Source organism: Acomys russatus, chromosome 2 (assembly GCF_903995435.1).
Source record: "Acomys russatus chromosome 2, mAcoRus1.1, whole genome shotgun sequence".
In the NCBI taxonomy this organism is placed as follows: domain Eukaryota; kingdom Metazoa; phylum Chordata; class Mammalia; order Rodentia; family Muridae; genus Acomys; species Acomys russatus.
The window spans coordinates 29807869-29830691 of NC_067138.1; the positions used below are offsets into that span (position 1 = coordinate 29807869).

The 22823-nt window shown below is 40.9% G+C and overlaps 1 protein-coding gene across 1 annotated transcript; it reads right to left on the reverse strand.

The window, feature by feature from the left end:
* Nucleotides 1-876: 876 nt before the first annotated feature.
* Bpnt2 (3'(2'), 5'-bisphosphate nucleotidase 2) lies at nucleotides 877-21985 on the reverse strand. The gene is made up of 5 exons (XM_051159846.1): nucleotides 21500-21985; nucleotides 11990-12152; nucleotides 10714-10809; nucleotides 3484-3645; nucleotides 877-2317 (listed from the first exon to the last, which is right to left on the reverse strand). Exons 1-5 carry the CDS (start codon nucleotides 21878-21880, stop codon nucleotides 2049-2051), a joined length of 1071 nt encoding a protein of 356 aa, XP_051015803.1. The 5' UTR covers nucleotides 21881-21985; the 3' UTR covers nucleotides 877-2048.
* Nucleotides 21986-22823: the final 838 nt, after the last annotated feature.

Consider the following 22823-nt stretch of genomic DNA (forward strand, 5'->3'; position numbering starts at 1 on the left):
GAATAAATACCATTTTCTTTCTAATCTATATTGGTTCTCAGACAAAACTTAAAAAAAAAAAAAAAAGAACTGTCTATAAATGTACATAAAATCATTAGTAACTAGACAACATGAACAAATTACAAAAATACTTTCATCTCTCAGCCATCATCACACAGCATTCTTCATATCCTTAGTTATACGTATATTAATGAACACAAAAAAAGCAATACTTGTTAGTATGAACTAATTTTGCTTCTACTAAATGATAAAGTTTGCACATTAAAACATCCAATTAAATTCTATTTCCTGCATTGAAATATTACAATGGCCACAAATGCTCCTATCACAAGACTCTGGTGACAGTATCTGCTTCTGCGATCACTCCAGAGAAAGCAAGATTTCCTTTCTCTTGTCATATTATCTAGTGATTAAGATTAGATGTCTGAAATTGCTTTAAAAACTCACAAGTCCTATTAAATAAACACCAAGTTTCTAACTACTTAGAATTTTCACTGCATAAAGGCCAATCTAGTGTACTTGTTACCAGCTGCTAAGTGTGGGAGAAAGAACTTGTGGTTCAGCCCACTGCTAAGGAGTAATGGGCTTTGGGCCCCTGCAGTCTATCAGGCTAGAATGTCCATTCTTTGTTCAGCTTTACCTCTCAAATAGGAAAATAAATAGAAAATTTCTTTAGGCTTACATTTTTAAGAAAAGGACATACGAGAAATTCCTCACTAAAGTTTTAAGGGCATCAAAGCCACATGAAAAACCACGATTGATTATTTACATCAATCTTCTCGATCACACTAAGAAAAAAATCACTCACACAATGAATACAGTCCCGAAAACAAACTTAGTTACAGCAATACAACAAAAACAGCTCAGAAAGCATGTTCTTAAGTTACAGCAACATGACAAATGCCACTGTATCTTTTTCTAACCACACTCTGCCAAATAAGTGAAAAAAAATTTATCAATGAGGAAACTATAGAATTGTGTCAAAGGTCATTCCTTTGAAAATTTAGTTATGTTAAGTAAGTCTATTAATAGCTAAAAAAGAACCATGTCCATTCTTGATAATAAAAGAACGTCTACAGATAAACCTGGCAAGGTTTAACATTTTTACTAAAACAAAATTACTAAAACAAGTCAATCCATATGTCAAGTAATTTTCAATTATTACAGAATCATTTATTCTTATAGTGTCTTACATTGCAATTCATCTCTAAAGAGGAAATATAGCAAATCATGGTGCTAATATTGAAATCTAAAACCACTTTACAAGTAAAAACTAAACCCTGGTCAGTAGAGAAAGGGCGAACAATGGCACCTTTTATGGCAAAAAGAAAATCAACAGCAACATCCCAGAAATGTTGAAACCATAAATACACTTTCCTTATCAAAACAAAACACACATTCACAGAACATTCTAATTCTAATGGAGTCCATCATTTGTCTATATTTTCTACCAGCTGGTGAATCTGTTAGTAAAATTTCAAAGACAATAATCTAAGCCTTTCCTACTAAATCCATAGAAATCGTGGATGAGCAGAGCTTGTTCTGTTTATATGGACTTGTATATTAATGAATGAGACTTCTTGTGCTTTCCATCTGAGGAGTAAAAATTACTAATGACTTTATTGTAAATAAGACACAACCTCAAATTTACACAAAACAAAGCCTTCCTCAAACCCAATCTGTACGTATCAACAGTGCAGAATCATCATTTGTTGAGTGAAAATGGTGACTCGTAACAGTGTAGACTCAACTCTAGATTTTAATTCACAAATATATATACACACACATATATATATATATGCGCCTTGTGTATGACAACTGTATGAAAATAGTCTCAAAAATAAAGACAATACTTGAGAAATGAAGCAACCTAATTTCCCTGATTTTGCATCCTATTAAGGGAAAGTAAGTCTCTGATGCTTCATAAGTACTTCCAAAGGTCTAGGACGGCCTTAACCATGCACCTTCTCCACCAGTCCGCCAAAGCTTCCAACAGTTCAGGCCGAACAATTCACATCTGGAAGAGTTGCACCCTGTGCTCAGGAATGCTAATGTCCTGACTTTTCTATATCTGGAAGTTTTCTTACAAGAGCTTGGTGGTTCATTTTGATGCTAGCAAGGAGTCCCCCTTCAATGCCATCAGACCCAGTATAACTGATCTCTTCACCACTCAGAGTGGTCATATGCCCCCCAAGGGCTTTTAAGATAGCATTGCCAGCACATATATCCCACTTTTTGATGTACGTCACATGAATATATAGATCTGCTTTTTCTTGACTCATATCAGGGACATCCAAGAGTGCTAAAACTTTATAACCTAAAAGACAAAGAGAATTTATGTCATTACTCAAATGACTTAATACAAAGTGTAAACTTCTCAAGTACACAGTTAAAGGTAACAGGATGAGGTCTTCATGAGTGTTCCACACTGCTTTTGCCGAAATCTAAAATTATCTCCCAACATAATCACGTTACAAGTAACAAACCCAATATTAAGCTCTATATAACAAGAGTACAGTCAAAATAAATTTAGCAATTAAGCTAGTCTCACTTATTTTAAAAGAGTACTACCCCACTTAATTAATGAGGCAGCATCTGCATATAAGGAGGAGAAGCAGGAAGAAGAGGAAGAATAAAAGGAAGACAAGGACCGTGGTGATGATGAGGAAAGGGTTATACTACATCCAGAATGTAGTTCTTCTGAGCCCTCCCGCCTATTGTGCAACTACTTCTACCTTAGCACTGCTGAAGAGATTACAACACAAATGTTTCAGGTTTTGATTTATGTATCTGAATTTAAATTTTTTTTCTGACATGATAATCACTCATCAAATGGCCCCTTCAAGCCAAATCTAGATGATGTTCTGCTCTTGTAGACATCTCATAGTAATTATTAAATACTTTAGTAGGTGGTTTAATCAAATAATATGCCAAAAACTACATGAGGCTCCCAATATCTGAATATGTACTACTCTCCCTGTTTAGAACTCCGGTAGGTTCTGATTTATATCAAGTAGTAAAAGAACAGAGGATACATGGTAAACTGGGTGACTACAACAAGACTTTCTTGCTCATCCCAGATATACCAGCTGAAGAGTTCAGCGGTCCAGGGATTCACCATTCTAGCAATCCTTAGGATGATACCTGACAGCTTTTTGCCACAGCTCAATTCTTCCTGACAGGTTCACCATAAACACACAGGACAGTTATTCTGAAATCAAGTCATATAAAAAGCAACCCTGCTGGTGTACACTGGTGGCAAAATGCTTTTGTGGTAATTTAGGGAGAGGCATCCTAAGACTTGATTTCTGATATAGGTAACGGTAACCCAATTCCACTCATAGGAGTCTGAGCCTGTCTTAAAGTACATTGCCTCCTTATTTTGTGCCCATGCATGGGACAGTTTGGTCTCCTGAGAAATCCTTGTCTATGCTGGGAACAAACTATGGAACCACAAGATGGGGAGAAGCAGAAGGAACATACCAGCACCACCAGCTGGGATGATTGAAGTCTGGTTTCCAAATGTCTGAAGAGCAACCTGTTTGACCATCCCTGCATGTGAGCGAGATACCATGATCTTTGGGGTCTTCTCATTGTAGGAAGAACGGGCTTTCACATTTGAACCACCGTCTACCATTGCCCAAGCTGAAAAGCAAATAAGATGGCCATTAACAGCATTGAAGCTTTACAACTCGACAACAGATTACAATCTTCTGAACTATGCAACTGAAAAAGTAATTTTCTACAGATTTAACCATTTTCATCAAAGCATTTCCTTTTTGTGTGTACAAAAGTAACTTTATTTTTTTATAACAGGCATGTATTGCAACAAAGCTTCTAAGTGTTCTCTGTCCTTCACAATTAGAATGGCTATCAAATATTTGGTATAAGAATTCTGGTACTCTCCCCATTACCAGATGAGCCTCTACTGTTGAGTTAAATCTTGTAACTCAATTTCTAGGTATACCTATCCCATTTTCTTCCCTCCCTTCAAAAATTTCACACCTGTACAACACTTAAGAAATATCTCGCACACTGAGGTCAACATCAAGGTTAGATTTATGGAGGATAATCTGTTACGAGAACACACTGTTCAGATAATTCAAGTTTCAAAATTTTCTGCTATCCCTACTTCTAATACATTCACAGTTTCATTTATTTGTAATATTACTCATTCCAAGTGGCTTTGAAGACACAAAATAGTTAGAGAAGTGAGTTAGGTTTATAGTCTATCTTATCAAGGAGCATGTCTTGACATACTTGTGAAATCGGAAAGTTAACTGAAGAACTGCTTCTATGAAACTGGCTCATGGGTACACCTATAGGGCATTTTCTTGTCTGATACTTAATGTAGGAGGGTCCAGCCTATGGACAGTACCAGCACTAGGCTCATGGGCCTGGGCTGTATAAGAAAGGTAGCTGAGTGGCTGACGAGATAGATGGCTCAGCATTTAAGAGGACTTGCTGCTCTCCCAGGACCTGAGTTCTGTTCACAGCATCCATGTCAAGTATCCCACCACTGCCTGTAACTCCACCCAAAGGATCTGATCCTCTTTTCTAGCCTTGTGTGAACCCTTACTCCTATACTCGTATGTGTGTGAGTGGCACAAAGACACATTTAGATACATAAATAAAAGTTTAAGAAAGGAAGTGAATGTGGGAGCCTGGGAGCAAGCCAGGAAACAGAACTCCTCTGTAGATTATACTTCAAGCTCCTTCCTTGGTTGTCCTTGATAATGGACTATAATTTCCAATATGAAATCAACCTTTTCCTTCCTACATTAGTTCTGGTCATGGTGTTTATCAAACAGAAAGCAAAGTAAAACAGAACATAAAAATAAAGAGCCAAGTGTATGGTGGGTCACATCTATAATCCCAGCATTTGAGAGGCTGAAGCAGGAGAGTTACTATGACTTCAAGGCCACTGTGGGATACATAATGAATTCCAAAGCCACTCTAGCACTATAGTATGAGATCCTATCTCAAAAAGAATGAATCAAAGACAGACAGAAAGAAAGTATGGAGGAAGGTAGGGGTGGTGGTGAAAGCCGCTTTGAAAGGGGGGGGCTTCTAGAGACAGCTTGAAATATATATTTGGGTTTAAGTCTTCCTCGCTATGGTGCAAATGATGCAAGAAAGCAAATTTAATCAGAAGTAAACCAGCTGGACTGCTATTCTGACATCCATTCACTATGGAGTGCCATGCTTAGCAATGACTGTAGTTTATTCCTGACAACAGGGGAAAACAGGAAAGTCTGGATCTCTGAATCACCACAGATGATGGCTGCCTCCTTCTAAAGCTATACAACCACAGGAAAAGTAAATATAAAGCCCTTTTATCTATACTACAGATTAAGTAGGAAACAGAAGACAGGAACAAATTGAAATAATTGAGAAGGCAGGAAATAGTAGAAACTGCCTGCTACAATTTCAGCATGTTTATGATAATGGGGGCTTCACAGAAGTGCTAAGAGATTGGAGCATTCTCTTTGATGGAAAAACTCAGCTAATAGGAGCCAAGGTTCTTTCTTGACCTGAAATTAGTCAATAAAACACTTCAAGGAAAAGGCTTAGAAAAGAAATGGACCCCAGGGGGGTAACAGGAAGAAGCCATCTCTGTCATTTGGAAAGCCAACTAGAGCCATAACCTTCTAGGAACAAGGCCAAACAGGACAAAAGAAAAAAGAAAAAAAAAAAAAAAAAAAAACTAAAGCAAGTGCCTAATACGAAGCCCCCCAACCCCATAGGAGATAAAGCCCCCTAAGCAGGAGCAGCCAGTGGCTGTCACCACTCTGAGAAGACTGGTGTCCTATGGGAGAAGTGGCCTGGCCTCCAAAGCCAGGAAGGACAAGGGGCTAAGAAGTGCTAGGAGCTGTTCCCCTACAAGAACAGAGTGCAACACCGTAACAGGTGGAAGAGGTTGTTACCTATCATAAGAACACAGGGCAACAATGTAGCAGCTGGAAGAAATCCACCCTAAGAAATACACTTGATAAGATCTTGTTTTAAGTAAGTAGCTATGAGTCCACTTCAGGAATGGGGATGATACAATACTTGTAACTTTTAAAGTACACTGGAGAAAAAAGTTCATGAGTACTTATCATAATTTTGAGTTTGTAATATTTACCAAAAAAAAGTTTCAAAAGGTGGAGAAAAAAGTCTTCAAATTCTCTAAATTCTTTTCTAATTAAGGTTTGCTACCTGTTCTGTTTTACTAAAAAATGAACTTCCAATACTCTAGCTCTAGGGGTCAGTATTGTATAGGAGACTAGCAGTTACTAATTCAGTTTTTAAAAAGGCACTTGATGGTAAATATGCAATACATTAATTTGTAGCACTTACTTGTACAAACATTTTTAAAGTTTTAAATTATGAGCATGTCTGTACACATGCGCACAGGTGCCAGGAGGCCAGACCGGGGTGCAGGTTCTCTGGAGCAGGACTTTCAGGTGGTTAGGTGTCACCTAATAAGGGCACTGGGAACTGACTGGGCCCTCTGCAAGAAGAGCAAGCAAGTGCTCCTAACTAGAAAGCCATCTCTCCAGCTTGAATACACATATTTAAATTAGATTTAGATGAAAGAGAAGGAGCAGCTACAGAGGTGTTTATGTTATGATAGATACAGAAGAGCCTAGTTGGGACCAGGCAGCAGCCCCTACCTGCAATCTCCTAATACCTGGTACATGGGACCTAAGGCAAAAGGACAATGGCTCCTGCTTCTCAGTCTGCAGTAGTCAGGGCTGCATTTAGCTACACGGAATGTAAATCTGGCTATTGTGGCTCAGCAAGTAAGGCCAAAAACTAGGTGTGTTTCAGTGATGCAAAAACCTAATGCCGGTTTTTGGTTTTTTGAGTTTTTTTTCCCACTTTATAAAGTATATTGATATATACTTATATAGCCCCACAATAACTCTGAAAGGAACATACAATGGGAATTATAGTGACTCATTTTTAAAAATAAACAAGCATGTAAAGGCTAAGGAAAGAGCTTGAAACCATTCCGTTCTTTAAAAATGGTTTGTTTGAAAGCTCCAGATAGGCTCTCTTCTTTACAGTAATTCTGTCTGTATAGGAAGAAGGGGAAAGAAGATAAATGCATGGTGTGTCCCAGCTAGTCTCTCTACTAGGCAAAAACAACTTGAGGCCCTATTCATTAAATCTTGGTTTCATCTTATTACATGAGGTACAGGTTCCCAAAGCTTCTTACTCCAACAAACAAACAGAAAAAGAACAAAACAAGAAAACTGTAGAGCCACAGTAAGCTAATAGGCCACATGGGAATTGATGCTGATCAGGCAAGCTGATTCCCATTCCCTGGGCCTTGCTTTCTACACATGATAAAGAGTTAGGAGCCTGCATTCAGAATCAGCCCCAACTACACAGTAAATCCTGTTAAACAAACAGAAAACCCAAAACAGATTCAAAACACAAATAAAGTAGAAAATAAGAGCCCAATAGTTTGCTACATAGAATTCTGACACAAGTTTCCACTAGGTACATTTACACAGTCTTTCATTAAAATACAATGAATAAAATGTGTTTCTAAGAACTTCAAGATCAATGAATTAATTACAAACAAGTAGCAAGAATTCTGATTAACTCTATTCCAGTGGCCACCCACAATAATTCCCATCAGGAGTTCTACTGTAGTCAAGTACAGCTAACCTCTGAGAAACACGCTTTACCCTGGTGCTCGTCAATACTAAATACTAATACTGAAAATACTGATACTGAAAAATGCTGAGCAACCAAACCTTCCACCTAGGAATGGATGGCAACACATATATAATTTTGTAAGTTTTGATTCTTCAGGCTGTTTTCTGACTGGCATGCACCTTTGCTTCTGTATAATGGGTAAGTGTTACAATACGGTTTTATCCTCTGGGCATAACATGTGCACCCATTCCCCTGGTGGAGCAGAAGTATTTTTAACCCAAAGTTATGGTAACAAAATATGAAATATAAGACAGTGATGGCTAGGTATACTTTACTTGAAGAGTCCCTGCTAGAAGGGGAAGGCAATAGGACTTCCATCTGGGAGTCCCACCAGCCATTACTTCCCATCAGTCCCCAGGAGCACTTGCTCTTGGGTGGTAATAGAATATGTAGAGGCTAGGTTAACCAATAGGATGCCATGACAGTCTCTGTGAGGTTGTCACCTGACAGCTGGTTTTTGAGTAACCACAACTTCTAAGTAATCTTACAATAAAGCAGCCCAGATCTAAGGTTCGTCAAGCCAGACGTAGCTGAAATCCTTTTTTGGTCTGTCAACTGCTATCTTAACCTGGAGAACAATGTTTCTACTTCTTTCTCCAAGAGAAGTTAACAGCAGAGTATGTCAGCTGCTCACAAAACAAAAGGACTCTTTATTGCTGATGTACAAACATCCTTTGGGAAGCAAGTTGTTCCTAAAATAAGACTTCTGTCATCTTACTGGTTACTGTTTGTTGTTGTTTTTCTTTCTTATCAATTTAACACAAGCTAGGATCATCCTGGAAGAGGAAATCTCATAAAGAAAATAACCCCCAGATTTGCAAGTCTCCCAGGCACATTCTGTTCGATGTGGGAGAGCCCAAAACTGTGGGCAGTGGCACCCCTGAGCAAATGGTTCCAGGAAGTAAAAGAAGGCAGGCTGACCAAGGCATGGAAGGCAACCAGTAAGCAGCATTCTCCTCTGCTGCAGTTCCTGGCTCTATTTGCTGCCATCTTCCCTTGATGAAAAAGAACTATACTTCGAGAGAGTGAAATAAACCGTTTCCTCTCCAAGTTGCTTTTAGTCATGTCTTTTTAATCATGGCAATAGAAACCTAATACAGCTTCTTTATTCTAGGTAAGTACAAACCATTTCTTACAATAAAAGAACACTACTTTTCCACAGTTCTGAATGCAACCGTCTGAAACTAAAGCTCTGGCATCAACAGGCTGCTAGAGGCCCTGAGGAAGAGCCAGTGTCCTGCTTTTTGCAGACTGCTGGCAAGTCTGAACTGATTCCAGGCTCTATTGCAATCTCTGCCCTCTCCATACTGCCTTAGGCCACTTGTGTGCTCCCGGGCTTCAGTAATAGCTACTCTATAATCTCCTCTGGACACTTAGCTTCCTGGACTAGAAAAGAATATAGAACAAATTATGTCTCACCCCTCAAAAGGCACAAGGAAGGAAAGTAATCTGGAATTTTCTGAAAATGGGGTCCATGAAACAATCAGTGAGAAGTTGTACAGTTACACTTTCAACCATATGGCCAGTGTCCTTAAACAAAATGAAAAGACACACAGGACCAAAGGCCATGTGATGATGGAGACAGACTGGAGAGATGGTTCACAGATCAAGGAGCACAGAGGGATACTTGTAAACTTCCAAAAACAAAGAAAACCACAGAATAGTCTCTTCTATGGTTCAGAGACAGCATACCTCTGCCAGCATCTTGGCTCTAGTCTTCCAGCTTACAGACTATTGTTAAAGACTGTCTACACTTTCTTTTAAAAAAATTTTTTTTAATTAAAAAATATTTTAAGCTGTTTAAAATAAAATGAAACTAACAAATCTAGAAGGATCTACATAGATGAAAAGTGAAGATTCTCATTCCTGCCCTTTTGTTTCTACTTTTACCGCCTAGGGATCACTAGTCCAGAAATTTTTTGTTTGTGTTTGCTTGAGGAAGGGTCTTACATAGCTCAGGATGGCTTTCAAATTCATAGATAGCTGAAGATAATCTTAACTTTTTATTTTTAATATATTCTTATTCATTCTTTCAGTATTTCATACATGCATTTTTTAAAATTATTACACCCTTAAGAAACTGATATACAAATTTGAGGACAGCACTATATTACCCACAATACTTAGTCATTGGGACTGTTTTCAATACTGGCATTGTGGACATTGAGACAATTAAGAGCTTGTCACCTTAGAGAGTGGTGGTGCCAAGGGTCACAATGTTTGTCCTATAAGTTGATGGGAATTAAACAATTAAAGGCATGATAATCCTTGTAGACAGCAGTAATATTTACACTGACTACTTCTCCTTCACAACAGTAATAACTTGTGGTGTCATGGTGAGCATGAGACTACTACTCATACCTTACAAGACCGGAAGACCCCAAGGCAGCCTTGCTGAGTAAATGCAGTATAATACCTTCCCTGCATCTACTGACATCAGCAGGGCTACCAGCAAAGTCCACAGGCTAACTAAACAAGAAGTCCCTTGATAGAGTCACCCATGCCTTCTCACAACGTAGCCAGCACTGACCTGATCTACTGTATTTTGTAGGAAACTAACACATATGAATGTATGAAGAATGGAGAAGCAAGGGCTCTAAGGCTACTCTCCCATCCTTGATGTCTAAGTGTCACTCCTCTCTACCACACATTGAGCTCTGTATAACACCACAGACTTGGCGAGAACAACTATACAGCTTTACTTCAGAATCCAGTATAAGAGTGCTAGGCCTCAACTCCACAACAACACCCTGACGGAACCACAAGACAGCTTGCTGGCGAATGTCTCTACCTAGTAGCGTCCCAACAGAGTTTTTAGGAAGCTGTGTTTTGTCACACACTATCAGCATCAACCATAAAATCCTCATGGTAGTCAGCGAAGTAGTGTAAAGGGGGGGGGGGGCAGACGTCAATTTGTATAACCCAGAATAATGGTTGGTTACTACAGACAAACAGTTCAGTACCACTGCCTCTTAGAGGTGCTCACATATTTCATACCTGTATATTCAGAAAATGGCTTATGAATAACTCCGAGCACAGGCTTGCCATTCACAGCTACACACACCATGGTGGTGACGTACTTTCGAAGATCCTCTAGGAGACAACACAAAGGCACGGCTGTTAACGTGTTTAATTTTAGTACACAATAGGATGTTTCCCTCCTTAGAATTCAGACGTGTGAAACCCCCGTCAAAAGCTAAGCCGCCCCAGGAGAAGGACGGGAGCTGCTGCTCAGTAGTCACAAGACTTAGCTGTGTGGGTTATTCACCCAGTCCGTCATTTCAGTGCATCCATCTCTTTGGGCAAATTCATGTCGACTAAGCTTAGTTTCCCAATCTGTACAGTGCAGATAACAATTATCCATCTTTAGATATAAATTAATTTTTAATTTTATAATCAAATTTAAAAATCAAGTGAGAAGTTTAAATAGTCCTGTACAAAGAGATACGCTCGTAAGTTATTATGTATTCGGAGCAGTTCCTTACAGATTGTTTCAAATAAGCTCAATATTCTGTGAATCTACTTTTACTCAAACAGTTTTGTAATTTTAGATATTAAGTATATATCTTGTGTCTTCTCTTTCTTCTCAATAGTAACACTCTATTGAATATGTATTACAGTTCAAATTCAGTATATAGGATGCCAAGGTGAAAAAGTAGAAACTCCCATATTATGGGGTCTTGCCATATAGTGGGACAAATTAACTAACTTTAACATATACCCGGGAAGGGGAAAGCAGGAATTAGATACCTCGTGTAAGTGTGAGGTAGGACCACAGAGACGAAGCCTGAGCTGCGCAAGAAGAGCAGGACTGTGCTTTGCGGGGGTTGGTGGCAATAATCTTGTTTTGCTACTTTTCTCTTTCTGGTTCTATAAAATCTACAACTTTGAATTCCTAAGTCAAACCAAATGTGTACATAATAAAACTTGAATTCCCAATATCCAAAGTAAATATTATATTCTGGCTAGTACTTTTTCTTAGTACTGGGTGTCTGACAGCATGCTGGAGCCACTGCTAAGTGTCTAGTGAGCTTCTGACGCTGAATAGGCTAATGTTATTAGCGAAATAGGCTATTGTCTGCGAAACAAGAGTGAGAATTGTCCCTATAATGCTTTAATAATCTAGCCTGCTTGTCCGGAAATCTAACTGGGTTTGTAAAATCTAACTGGAAAAGGTCTTAGGTGTGGAAGCACATACACAAACCTTGTATATGCTGTCTGCCTTGTTCTGCATTCTCTCATATAAAATGACAATCTAACATTTGAGCCTCACCTGTGTACTCCTGTGTAGCATCAAGTGGATCAATCCAGACAGTCACACTTTCTGCTGGAACCTCCTTAGGAGCAGCTATTTCCTTTAGGATGTCCTCAGGGATCTTATGATTCCATACAATGACCTCTTTGTCAGACGCATCCACATGTTCCTCAGTATTTATCTGCAGTGAAACAGTTGGTAGTTATGAAGAAGAAAATGACTATTCTTAACTAAAATCTCAAAAATGCATCTCAGAGAACTCACATAAATTCTTATTAATGAAAGCCTTAAAATACTTTAAGGAGTTAAATAATTTTTTAAAGATTTATTTATTTATTATTTGTTGTATATGAGTGTTTTTATCTGCAGAAGAGGGTATCAGATCACACTACAGATGGTCGTGAGCCACCATGTGGTTGCTGGGAATTGAACTCAGGACCTCTGGAAGAGCAGGCGGTACTCTAAACCACTGAGCCATCTCTCCATCCGCAAGTTAAATAATTTTTTAAAAAGCATTTTTAAAAACATTTCAGTGACATCTTATCTTCAAATACTTTCTAATCTAAATTCAAGTTTATTGTTTTGGTTAATGAAGACAGAGTCTTCAAGGAAAGACAAGGTTCCAATATATTTATCAAAGTGAGTTATTCAAGGCTAAATGAAGAGTCAAAGTCCTGAGGGTCTGAAGCTGGGGCCCAAGTCTACAGCCCCATGCTAGAGAAGCTGATGGGATGTGGGCTGTGTCTCAGGCCACCTTAGGCTAATTTATGAGACTCATCTTTTTAAAAATAAAGCTAAAAAAAAAACCCAAAAGTATGAAAATAGATATATTCTAGAATATCAGACACAGCAACTACACTTAGAAGCAAATAGAACATTAGCAATGTAAGTATACACAGGATGGACCTTAAAAGCAGAGAACTTGAGTGCTAAGGGATTAAAATGGCTGAGGAAACTGGTGGTGTAAAATATACCTTTAAGCAAAGAGAGAAAGAAATCCTGAAGATTACTAAATAAATAAGTTAGTATATTACAAATATATAAAAGAAAGTTGAAATAAGAAATCAAAAAGGACAAAAATAAAAGCACCTAATTATCTTTTAACTATATATCAAAGATGCATCAGAGGGTAAGAAAGTGACTTGCCCCAACTAGATAAGACTCCTAGTAGAGGGAGGGAATACTAACTCACTTTCGACCCAGTTTACCCTGCCTACAAGATCCGCAGGGATAAAGGCAGAGCAGAGAGAGCATAGATTGAGAGAATGTCCAACCATTGCCAGACCCAATCCATGGGAGGGAGGCAACCCCTGACACTATTAATGATACTCTGCTATGCTTGTAGACAGGAGCCTAGCAGAGTTGTCCTCTGAGAGGCTCCACCCAGCAGTGCTTTGAAACAGATGCTGAGACTCACAGCCAAAAACTGAGGGATACAGAGGGATTCCTGTGGAAAAGTGGGGGGGGGGGGGGGAGGGGGGGAGGGGGAAGGACCTGGAGGTGACAGAAGCTCCACTAGAATACCAACAGTGGCAACAAACCGGGACCCAGAGGGCTTGCTGAGACTGAAGCACTGATCACGATCCATGCATGGACTGGACGTAGGCCTCCAACACAGATGTAGCTGATACGCAGCACAGGCTTCGTGTGGGTCCTGTAATAATGAGAGCAGGGGCTGTCTCTGACATGGGACTCTGTTGCCAGCTTTTGAATCACTTCCCCTGGCAGGACTGCCTTGCCAGGCCACAGGGGAAGAGGACACCCTCAGTCCTGGTGTGACTTGATGAGTTGGGGCAGATGGGAAGGGGGCGCTCCCCTATTCTGAGAAATAGGGGAGGGGGAAAGGAGGAGAAGGAGGGAGGGTGGGATTGGGAGGAGGAAGGATGGGGCTACAACTAGGATGTAAAGTAAATAAACAAAAAGTAAACAAAACGAAGAATAAAATTAAAAATAAATCTGATTTACAATAAATACATAAAACTGTGGAGTGAGGAGAGAATACAGACAAATGTATTTTTAATTCATGTATTTTTGCCTGTATGTCTGTGCTACCACATGTGCCTGGTGCCCTAGAGGCCAGAAGAAAGTATAGAGCCTCCTTGAAGTGGATGTATAGGTAGGTGGTTTGTGAGTTGCCAAGGGGATGCTGGGAACCAAGCCTGGATCCTCTCTAAGAACAGCAAGTACTCCTAACTGCTGAGCCTCCTCTCCAGCCTTCAGCAAACACACTTTTAGAGCTAGTACTTCCCATAAACTGTCATATATTTGGATACATGCAGTGCTGTGTATAATAAGAGTTCTGTTAAGATGCGTTTACATAGACATTTTCTACCTTGGCACCCCTGATTACCCTGACTGAATAGCTGTGTTGTGAAGCTATGCACCCTGTACACTGCAGGCTGTTTTCCAGCAGCCCTGGCTAGATGGCTATACGGCCTTAGGTGTATCCCTCAAGTTCTGAAAACCAAAAATGTCTCCAGATGTAAGCAAATAATAGACCTCCATCTGTTCTACGGAGAATGACTGCTTTAAATAGTGAGCTTATTACTATGATCACGGTCAAAGCCTACTGATAGGGAGCCTGTAGGCCACTAAGAGGGCTCACTGTTATCTTTGAAAATTGTGTTATCAAATTATCTTTTAAATATTTATGTTTTTGTGGGAATCTCCATGTATAGTCTGTACCACATGTGTGCCCATTGAGGCTAGAAGAGGGAATTCAATTTCCTGGAACTTGAGTTAGAGAGTTATAAGTAGGCATGTGGATGCTGGGACCTGAATCTGGGTCCTTTGCAATAGGATTGATCATTCTTAACCACTGAAACATCTCACTAAACCCTAAATATTTTTATTTGTTTAGATTTATGATGCTCTAACCTTGGTCAGAGAGGCGTTTGTTTGTTTTTGTTTTTGTTTTTCAAGACAGGGTTTCTCTGTGTAGCCTTGGCTGTCATGGAGAGGCTTTTTATTGAGTGCAGGAGATAGTGGTTAATTCAGGGACACATTATTGTTCAAACCACAGAGAAAAAATGACAGTGAGTGCTCAGCTATAGATGAGACTCTGTCACGTAGCAGCCCTGTCCCCACCAAGGCTCCAGGAACATCTAGACAGAGGGGGTAAAAAGAATGCAAGACCTGGAGACGGACAGGATGCAGTGAAACGCTGTCCTCTACATGTGACTTGCTGTTGCAGCACTGGCTATTGACACAAGAGCAAGCCAGTTAAAAATCCAGCATGGAGAGGAGAGGGGCACCCAGAAGCCCCCCTCCAGGCTGAGAAGCTAATGGTAGTTGATGGCTCCTGGGGTAGTGGGTAAGGACAACTATCTTTTCTACAGTAGAGTGGCCAATGTCTATGCCCCAGTAGATGAGCCCATGTGCATATGGACAGTACTGTTTTTAACTTATTAGGTTTAAATAAATAATTATAAAAGAACAGAAAGTTAGAAGAGGAATGTGATGGAAGGAGTTGGACTGGGGTAGTGAAGAGAGGATATAATTGAGATATACTGTATACATATATGAAATATTCAGAGAATAAAAATTATAAAAATAGTGGGCCTGTTAATGCCTATTTTATATACTCTGTCATTTGTACTACTCAAAGAATGTTTTAGAATTTTGCTTATTTAAAGAAATTAGGATCTGCCCTTTAAAGGTTAAGCTAATGGGGCTGAAGAGATGGCTCAGTTAGTAAAGTGTTTGATGCAGAAGCAGGAAGCTCTGTCTATGGATCCCCAGCCCCCATGCTGGGCAGGAGACAGGGTATCCCTGGGGCTTTGTGAAAGAAGGAAGGCTTTAGGAACCACAGTAGCCTAAGAGTTTATTGAGTTTTGGTCCACAAAGATAAAGAGAGATAGGCTGGTAGCTGCCTGGGGCAGGGAGAAAAATAAAAGGACTATTATAAGGACAAAGAAAACATTATGGAACTGAGCAATGGTGACAGTTCCACAAATTAGCAAACCTACCAAAATGACTGAATTATATACCTGAATTGGACAAATTTTATGATATATAGACTATGCTATAGTAAAGTTATCTATAAATAAACAAAAACCAGGTGAGCCAGAGAAACCTGAAAGGTGGTATTTGACTTAAGACCTAAAAGGGAGCAGAGCAGGCGCTTGGGAGGCAATCATGGCAGGGGTGAAAGGCACTAGAATAATGGAAGCCATAGCTGGGTGCAACACAAAGTTGCTGCATTCTCTTATAAGAGGGAACAGTGTGGGGAAGATACAACAGTTAGAATGGAAGAACAAACCAAGATATGCAGTTGACAAACAAGCAATGAGACAACTCAAAAAAATGAAGAAAAATCATCAATTGCATTTTGGTATATTAGCAATAAATATTTAATTTCCTTTGCTTCATACTGACTCCTTCTAAAGATTTTTTTCTGAAGGATCCCAGCTCTACCTGAGTAGAGGTCTCTGAAGAAAACCCTCAGGCTACCTAAGGCTGTTTCCTTCCACTGTCACTGACATAGTTGTCCTTGAGTCTTGAAGATTCTACCTCCCAAATTTAAGTCACCATGTCTATCAAGAAAGTACTTGGTTAAGCTACTATGACTATTCCCTCACTTGATTCCTGTAATAGCCTTTAGATTTTCTTATGTTCTATATTATATTCACTCACTTATTCAAACAATTTGTTGTACTCTAAGTAATGAATAAAACACACAAAAATCACTACCGCTACACAGCTTCCCGTCTTCTTTTCATTTTTTAAATTTATTCTTCTCTCATACATTACGTCCCGACCGACCAGTTTCCCCTTTCTCCACTTCTTCCAGTTCCCACCCCGCCCATCCCAGATCCACTGCTCCTCTAGTTCCCTTCAGAAAAGAACAGGCCTTCCAAGATGCTGTAAGACTAGGAAAAGCAATGCGGTATGAGGTGAAGGGTCACAAGAGCAGACCAGTCAGAGACCGCCACTGTTAGGAGTCCCACAACTCTAACATATAATGCAGAGATTTAGCTCAGAGACATATAGGCTCCCTGACTGTTGCTTCTGTATCTGTGAGTCCCTATGAACCCTGGTCAGTTGATTTTGTGGGCTGTGTTCTTGTGGTGTCCTTCACCCCCCCCCCAACTCCTACAATCCTTTCCTCCCCTCTTCTGTGGGGTGTTTGGCTGTGGGTCTGGGTTTGCTCTCATGAACTGTAGGATAAAGCCTCCCTGATTGATGATGCATGTCCATGGATTTAAACCAGGAACTAAGTATAGCAAAACCACAAAAAGCCTATGACTTCCTAGAGACATCAGTTCTCACCAATTACTACCCCTCCTTACCCCAGTCTGGCTACTCTCAAAGAAGTCATTTATGATAGGAATGGAAAACCTATAATTTGAGAGGATGATATAAAAAGTTTTTAGAAACCAGAAAATTGCAAACTGACCATAGGCTATGCCTAGTCTTGCAATTTCCACCCATTCTTGGTAACTACTTACCTGACATAGTTGTTTACTAGCCTTAAGTATTATTAAGCAGAGATTTCTTTTGACTAGCTGGTCTTCTATGTAAGTCTGTCTAGTGCTCACAGAAAACAGTTGTCATTTCCTTCCTGGGCATATGAAAGTTCACAGTTCCCGTCTTCCTTGCAGTAAGAAACACATTAGATATTCTAGCCAATGAAATGTGGACAAAAATGTGACACATCTTACTTCTTGGCTGACAAAAAGAAGATCAGTTTTCCTCTTTCTCTGCCATGTTGATATGGCAAAACCATATATTAACACCACACACTGGGTCAGAGTCACACTGTGAAGAAGTTACCCTGGACAGTATTACTATAGAACTGCCTACTCAGTCTTTCCCAATGAATGTATTTCCTCTTTCATATCTTATATTCTAAGCAGTTTAAGAGGCAGAATAAATTCTTACATGTATGACTCAATTTAGTTTAATTCTCTTCCTCTAGACCTCAACATGGAAGAGCAATGCAGGAAAAAACTGTCATTGGCTTGGGAGATAGGAGTAATATAGGAGGCATAGGAAATAACACAGTAAAGTGGAAGATGGAAATCTGAAGATACAAAAATCTTAACGAAGAATTAATACAGTTTTAGATACATGTCACACACTATAATGGGTAATAGGGTGCCCAGATTCTTGAGATATATATGAGGCAGCTACAGATAGTAGAGATGATCTATAACTTTTAAAATGATAATTTCTGCAAATAATGAGGGATCAGCAGTCATATATATTAAATATAAAGGTTAAGTTTAGAACACTGTACATACATACATGTATATATAACACATATATACACATATACAGGTATTCAGGCTAGCCTTGTAACTTGGGCTCCAGAAAGGGGAAACAAACTATTCTTTATCAGTAGTATGAAAGCTCAGGGCCCCAAACACAATTGATGCTGTTAGTTATGATAGTTCAGTTAATTTGGGGTTGAAGGAGATTTTAGCCCTTAGAAGACTCAACCATCTAATATATTTATCCATAAACCATTATGTAATTAATATGGTTTTAGACATAGCATCACACACAATTTTGTGTATGCACTATAATGGATGATAGGGTAACCAGATTTTTGACTAAACATTATTTCTGTGTGACTTGAGTGTTTTGTGATACATTTAGCATTTGAAAGAGGAGAGGCAGTAAAGTAGTTCTTCAGGATCTTACTCTACCCTGTAAAAACCTGAATAAACAAAACAGAAAGGAAAAAGGAAATGTGTCCCTTCAGCACTATTGCTGGAGCTGAGACAGGACTATTCCTTCTCTGACTAAGCCTTAACCATGAGGTCTGTAGTTCTTATGTGTTTGAGTTTTAGCTGAACCACACCAGCAGCTTCCACAGGCCTCCATTGTGTAGACTGGAGACTGTGTGACTTCTCAGCCTCCCAAAGAGCCATCGGGTGGTTCTCTGGAGAATGGCTACTTTCAAAATGTATAAATAAAAATGAGAATGGATAAAGAAACTGTGGTACATATACCCTATGGAATACTACTCAGCTATTAAAAACAAGGAATTCCCGAAATTTGTGGATAAACAGATTGAGCTAGTAATGTTCATAGTGAGTGAGTTAACCCAGAAGCAGAAAGACTCAAATGGTATATACTCACTTATATCTGCATACTAGCCCAAGGGGCATGTCCCATGAATGTCTTCACATATCAGGAAAGTGGGACAGAGGGGAGGACATCCTACTGGGACTCTAGATGAGAGAGGCCTGGGAGAATAGCAAAGTAGAAGGATCCAGAGGGTCCTAGAAACCTACAAGTAGAACATTATGATAGGCAGATTTGGGCCCAGGGGTCCTGCTCAAACTATGGCACCAGGCGGTAAACTTTAAACCCCTACCCAGATCTAGCCAATGGTCAGAACATTCTCCACAGTTGAGTGGAGAGTGGGATATGACTTTCTCACATACTCTGGTGCCTCACATTTGACCATGTCCCCTGGAGAGGGAGACCTGGTGGCACTCAGAGGAAGGATAGCAGGTTACCAAGAAGAGACTTGATACTCTATGAGCATATACAGGGGGAGGAAGTCCCCCTCAGGAACAGTCATAGGGGAGGGGAATAAGGGGAAAATGGGAGGGAGGGAGGAATGGGAGGACACAAGGGATGGGATAACTATTGAGATGTAACAAGAATAAATTAATAAAAATTTTTGTTAAATGGCCCCCATACCTGTTCTGTTCTATTTTCATTTGTAAAAGACCCTTTCTTACCATTTGCGTCTTCAACACAACTTTGTAACAATTAGACACCCACTACTGTCTCAGATCTTAAAAACAAATACAACAAAACAAACAAATAAAAAGCCCAACAACAAAACTAAACTCTTAGTGCCACCTGAACACTGAGGCAGACAGATTCAGCCACAAGAAGTTAGTTTCTATTAAGGCACTGAGTCAACATCTGAAATCCAAAAGCTTAGTGTTGTTTCAATAAGATGTCAAGTGTTAACTTTGGCAGCTATCGTTTTTGTTTGGTAATATGTGAAAAGTTGAGCACTTACATGTACACACACACACACACTTCAAAACTTATGATGCAGCTGACTTTACTTTAGATAAAGCAGCTGTGCTTGCTTCCTTCATTGTCACTACATTAATAATTTTTTTGTTCTGTTTTTCTTTAAGAGGAGCTCACATAAGCTGTGGAATGTCATGAACCCGGTCACTGATTTGCAAAATGGGCACAAATAAAATATACTTTAAAAAATTACTATGGAAGTCAAATAAAGTCCTGTGTGACCAGTATCTGAAATGGTAGTTATAATATGTTATATGTATTCATTACAGACTACATAAATATCATATCAACCTCCTTCAAACTCCCATTTCTTCCATTAACTTTTAGGGAAGTACATGTACTTTGAGAAGGCAAAGGTATTTCACAAGTATACCTCACATCTAGATGCAAACGACAAACAATGGTATGTGTCATTTGCCTTGGTAAGACATAAAAGGGTAAGGTACAAGAAAAACATGTAACTATTCAGTGTTATGTCTGGGAACACATTTGAAAAAACAAATGCAGTAATGTCAATTATATCTGGTATTAAGCAAGTTAATAGTTGAAATCCAATGTTTATCTAAACAATGAAACTGCTGGAAGCAACTTTTCCTTCTAGAAGGCAAAAACCTACACAATGTTCGGTGATACATTTTAGATTCTGTTACACTATGCTGAGCCCTTCCCCCAGAAATATAGTAAGGTGGGAAAGGGCCATTTTAAAGTCAGAGGTTGTTGCAGAGACCTGTAATCCCAGCACTCAGCACTCAAGAACCTAGTTTCAGGTCTGCCTGGCCTACTTAAAGAGCCTGCAAGAAGTGCCCACGCAAACACACACACACACACACACACACACACACACACACACACACACACGAAAAAGCAGCCATACTGATGCGATTAATTCCACGAAAAAATAAAGTCAAGATTAAGAAAATGTCACCTCCTATCCAAGAAATCTACCACAGAGAAGGTAATGTTAATTCTCTCTGACCTAAATATGATTCTCCAGTGCGAGGATACACAGAAGTGAAATTGCAAGAAAGCATATCTCCAAATGTGTCCTTGAAAGGCAGCCCAAACTACACAGTACTTATAACCTGGGTCTTCCTACAACTACAGCTTCTGCAGTAAACGAGCACATCACATCCCCTCCCTCCCGATGCTCTCTCTGCACACTAAAGATTTCCACAGGCCTTGGCCTTCCAGTTGGCCGGCTTGTCTGTTAGAAAACATGGATTTAACAGCCATGACCACCTCAAGGCATAAAACCGTAGAACACAAAGGCCCTTTGGGTTTTAGCTCCTTCACTTAGAAAGTAGCCTCTTACCTCTTCAGCAGGCATCAAAGCTCACCCAGCTCTCCCCAGCGCGGACACACACACGCCCTCCACAAACAGGGAGAGGAGGAGGAGCGTGGCCCCGAGTGGGAAAGCTGTAAGCTCCCCCAGGTCCTGTGTGCATGACCCTGGGACACGTTACCTCGGTGTCTCCAAGCCCTGCTCAGCAGCCCCGAACGCGCTCCCCAGCCCGCACCTACCTGCACATTGGGGAAGGCCGTCTTCAGCAGGTAAAACATCTTGCGGTTGGACAGCACGTCGCCGCTGGTCATCTTATCCTCGGCGCCCTCGCGCGTCTTCCCCTTGGACTTCTCGTGGAGGACATTGCTCTCGCGGACTCGCCTCACCTCGTCGCCGCCGCGCTTGGCCGCCAGCACCGCCACTGCCAGCATCTCGCGCAGGTCCACCGAGCCGCCGTCCACTGCCGACTCAGCTTCCCCGCCCGCCGGCTCGCCGCCCAGGCCGAAGAGGCTGAAGCGGCCGGCCAGGAAGCCCGAATAGAGGTGGTAGAGCACCCCGAGCCCCAGCACGAAGAACACGGCCACCCCCAGGGGGGACAGGCGGATGCCCATGGGGGCCATGGTGCGAGTCCGGAGCTAGGGCCGTCTCAGGCCCGCCGCTGAGTCAGCTACAACGGCGTCCGCTTCCCCGCGCCCGCGCGCGCCATCACTGCTCCAGGAAAGCCGCCGCCGCCGCCGCTGCTGCCCAGCACCCAGCGCCCCACGCGCCTGCCGTGCAGCCAGCAGCCAGCTACTCGGCCTTCCGCATAGGCCAATGGCCGAGAGGTGAAAGGGTAGCAAGAGTGTATATCCGGGTTACGAGGGGGCGGGCGGGGATGGGGATGGGAGGCGGGGAATATCCAAACAGGCCCCTCCCTGGGGCGGTCCCATAATTGTGGGCCGGGGCCTGGACGAGGTGGCCAAGGGTAGTTCTGGAAATTAGGGAAGATCAGACTGCAGTTTGAAGCACATCTGCCTCTCTTGTGTTTGAAATAGAGTCACAGTGACTGTGGATTCCTATCACTCTGATTGTTCAAAGGAAGAAGAAAGGCATTGTAAAACGAACCTACCTGAGCCTCCCCCATGACAGGAGTACTGTGTGCTTGATGCTTTAATACACCATTTCACAGGCTTCCGAGGTGGGCGGGGCTGATGTTGAAGGAGGAATGTCACTTGGTTCTTCCTCTTACTGACCTTTTTTTAAAAATTATTTTATTAATTAATTCTTGTTACATCTCAATGGTTATCCCATCCCTTGTGTCCTCCCATCCCTCTCCCTCCCATTTTCCCCTTATTCCCCTCCCCTATGACTGTTCCTGAGGGGGATTACCTTCCCCTGTATAGGCTCATAGAGTGTCAAGTCTCTTCTTGGTAACCTGCTATCCTTCCTCTGAGTGCCACCAGGTCTCCCCCTCCAGGGGACATGGTCAAATGTGAGGCACCAGAGTACGTGAGAAAGTCATATCCCACTCTCCACTCAATTGTGGAGAATGTTCTGACCGTTGGCTAGATCTGGGTAGGGGTT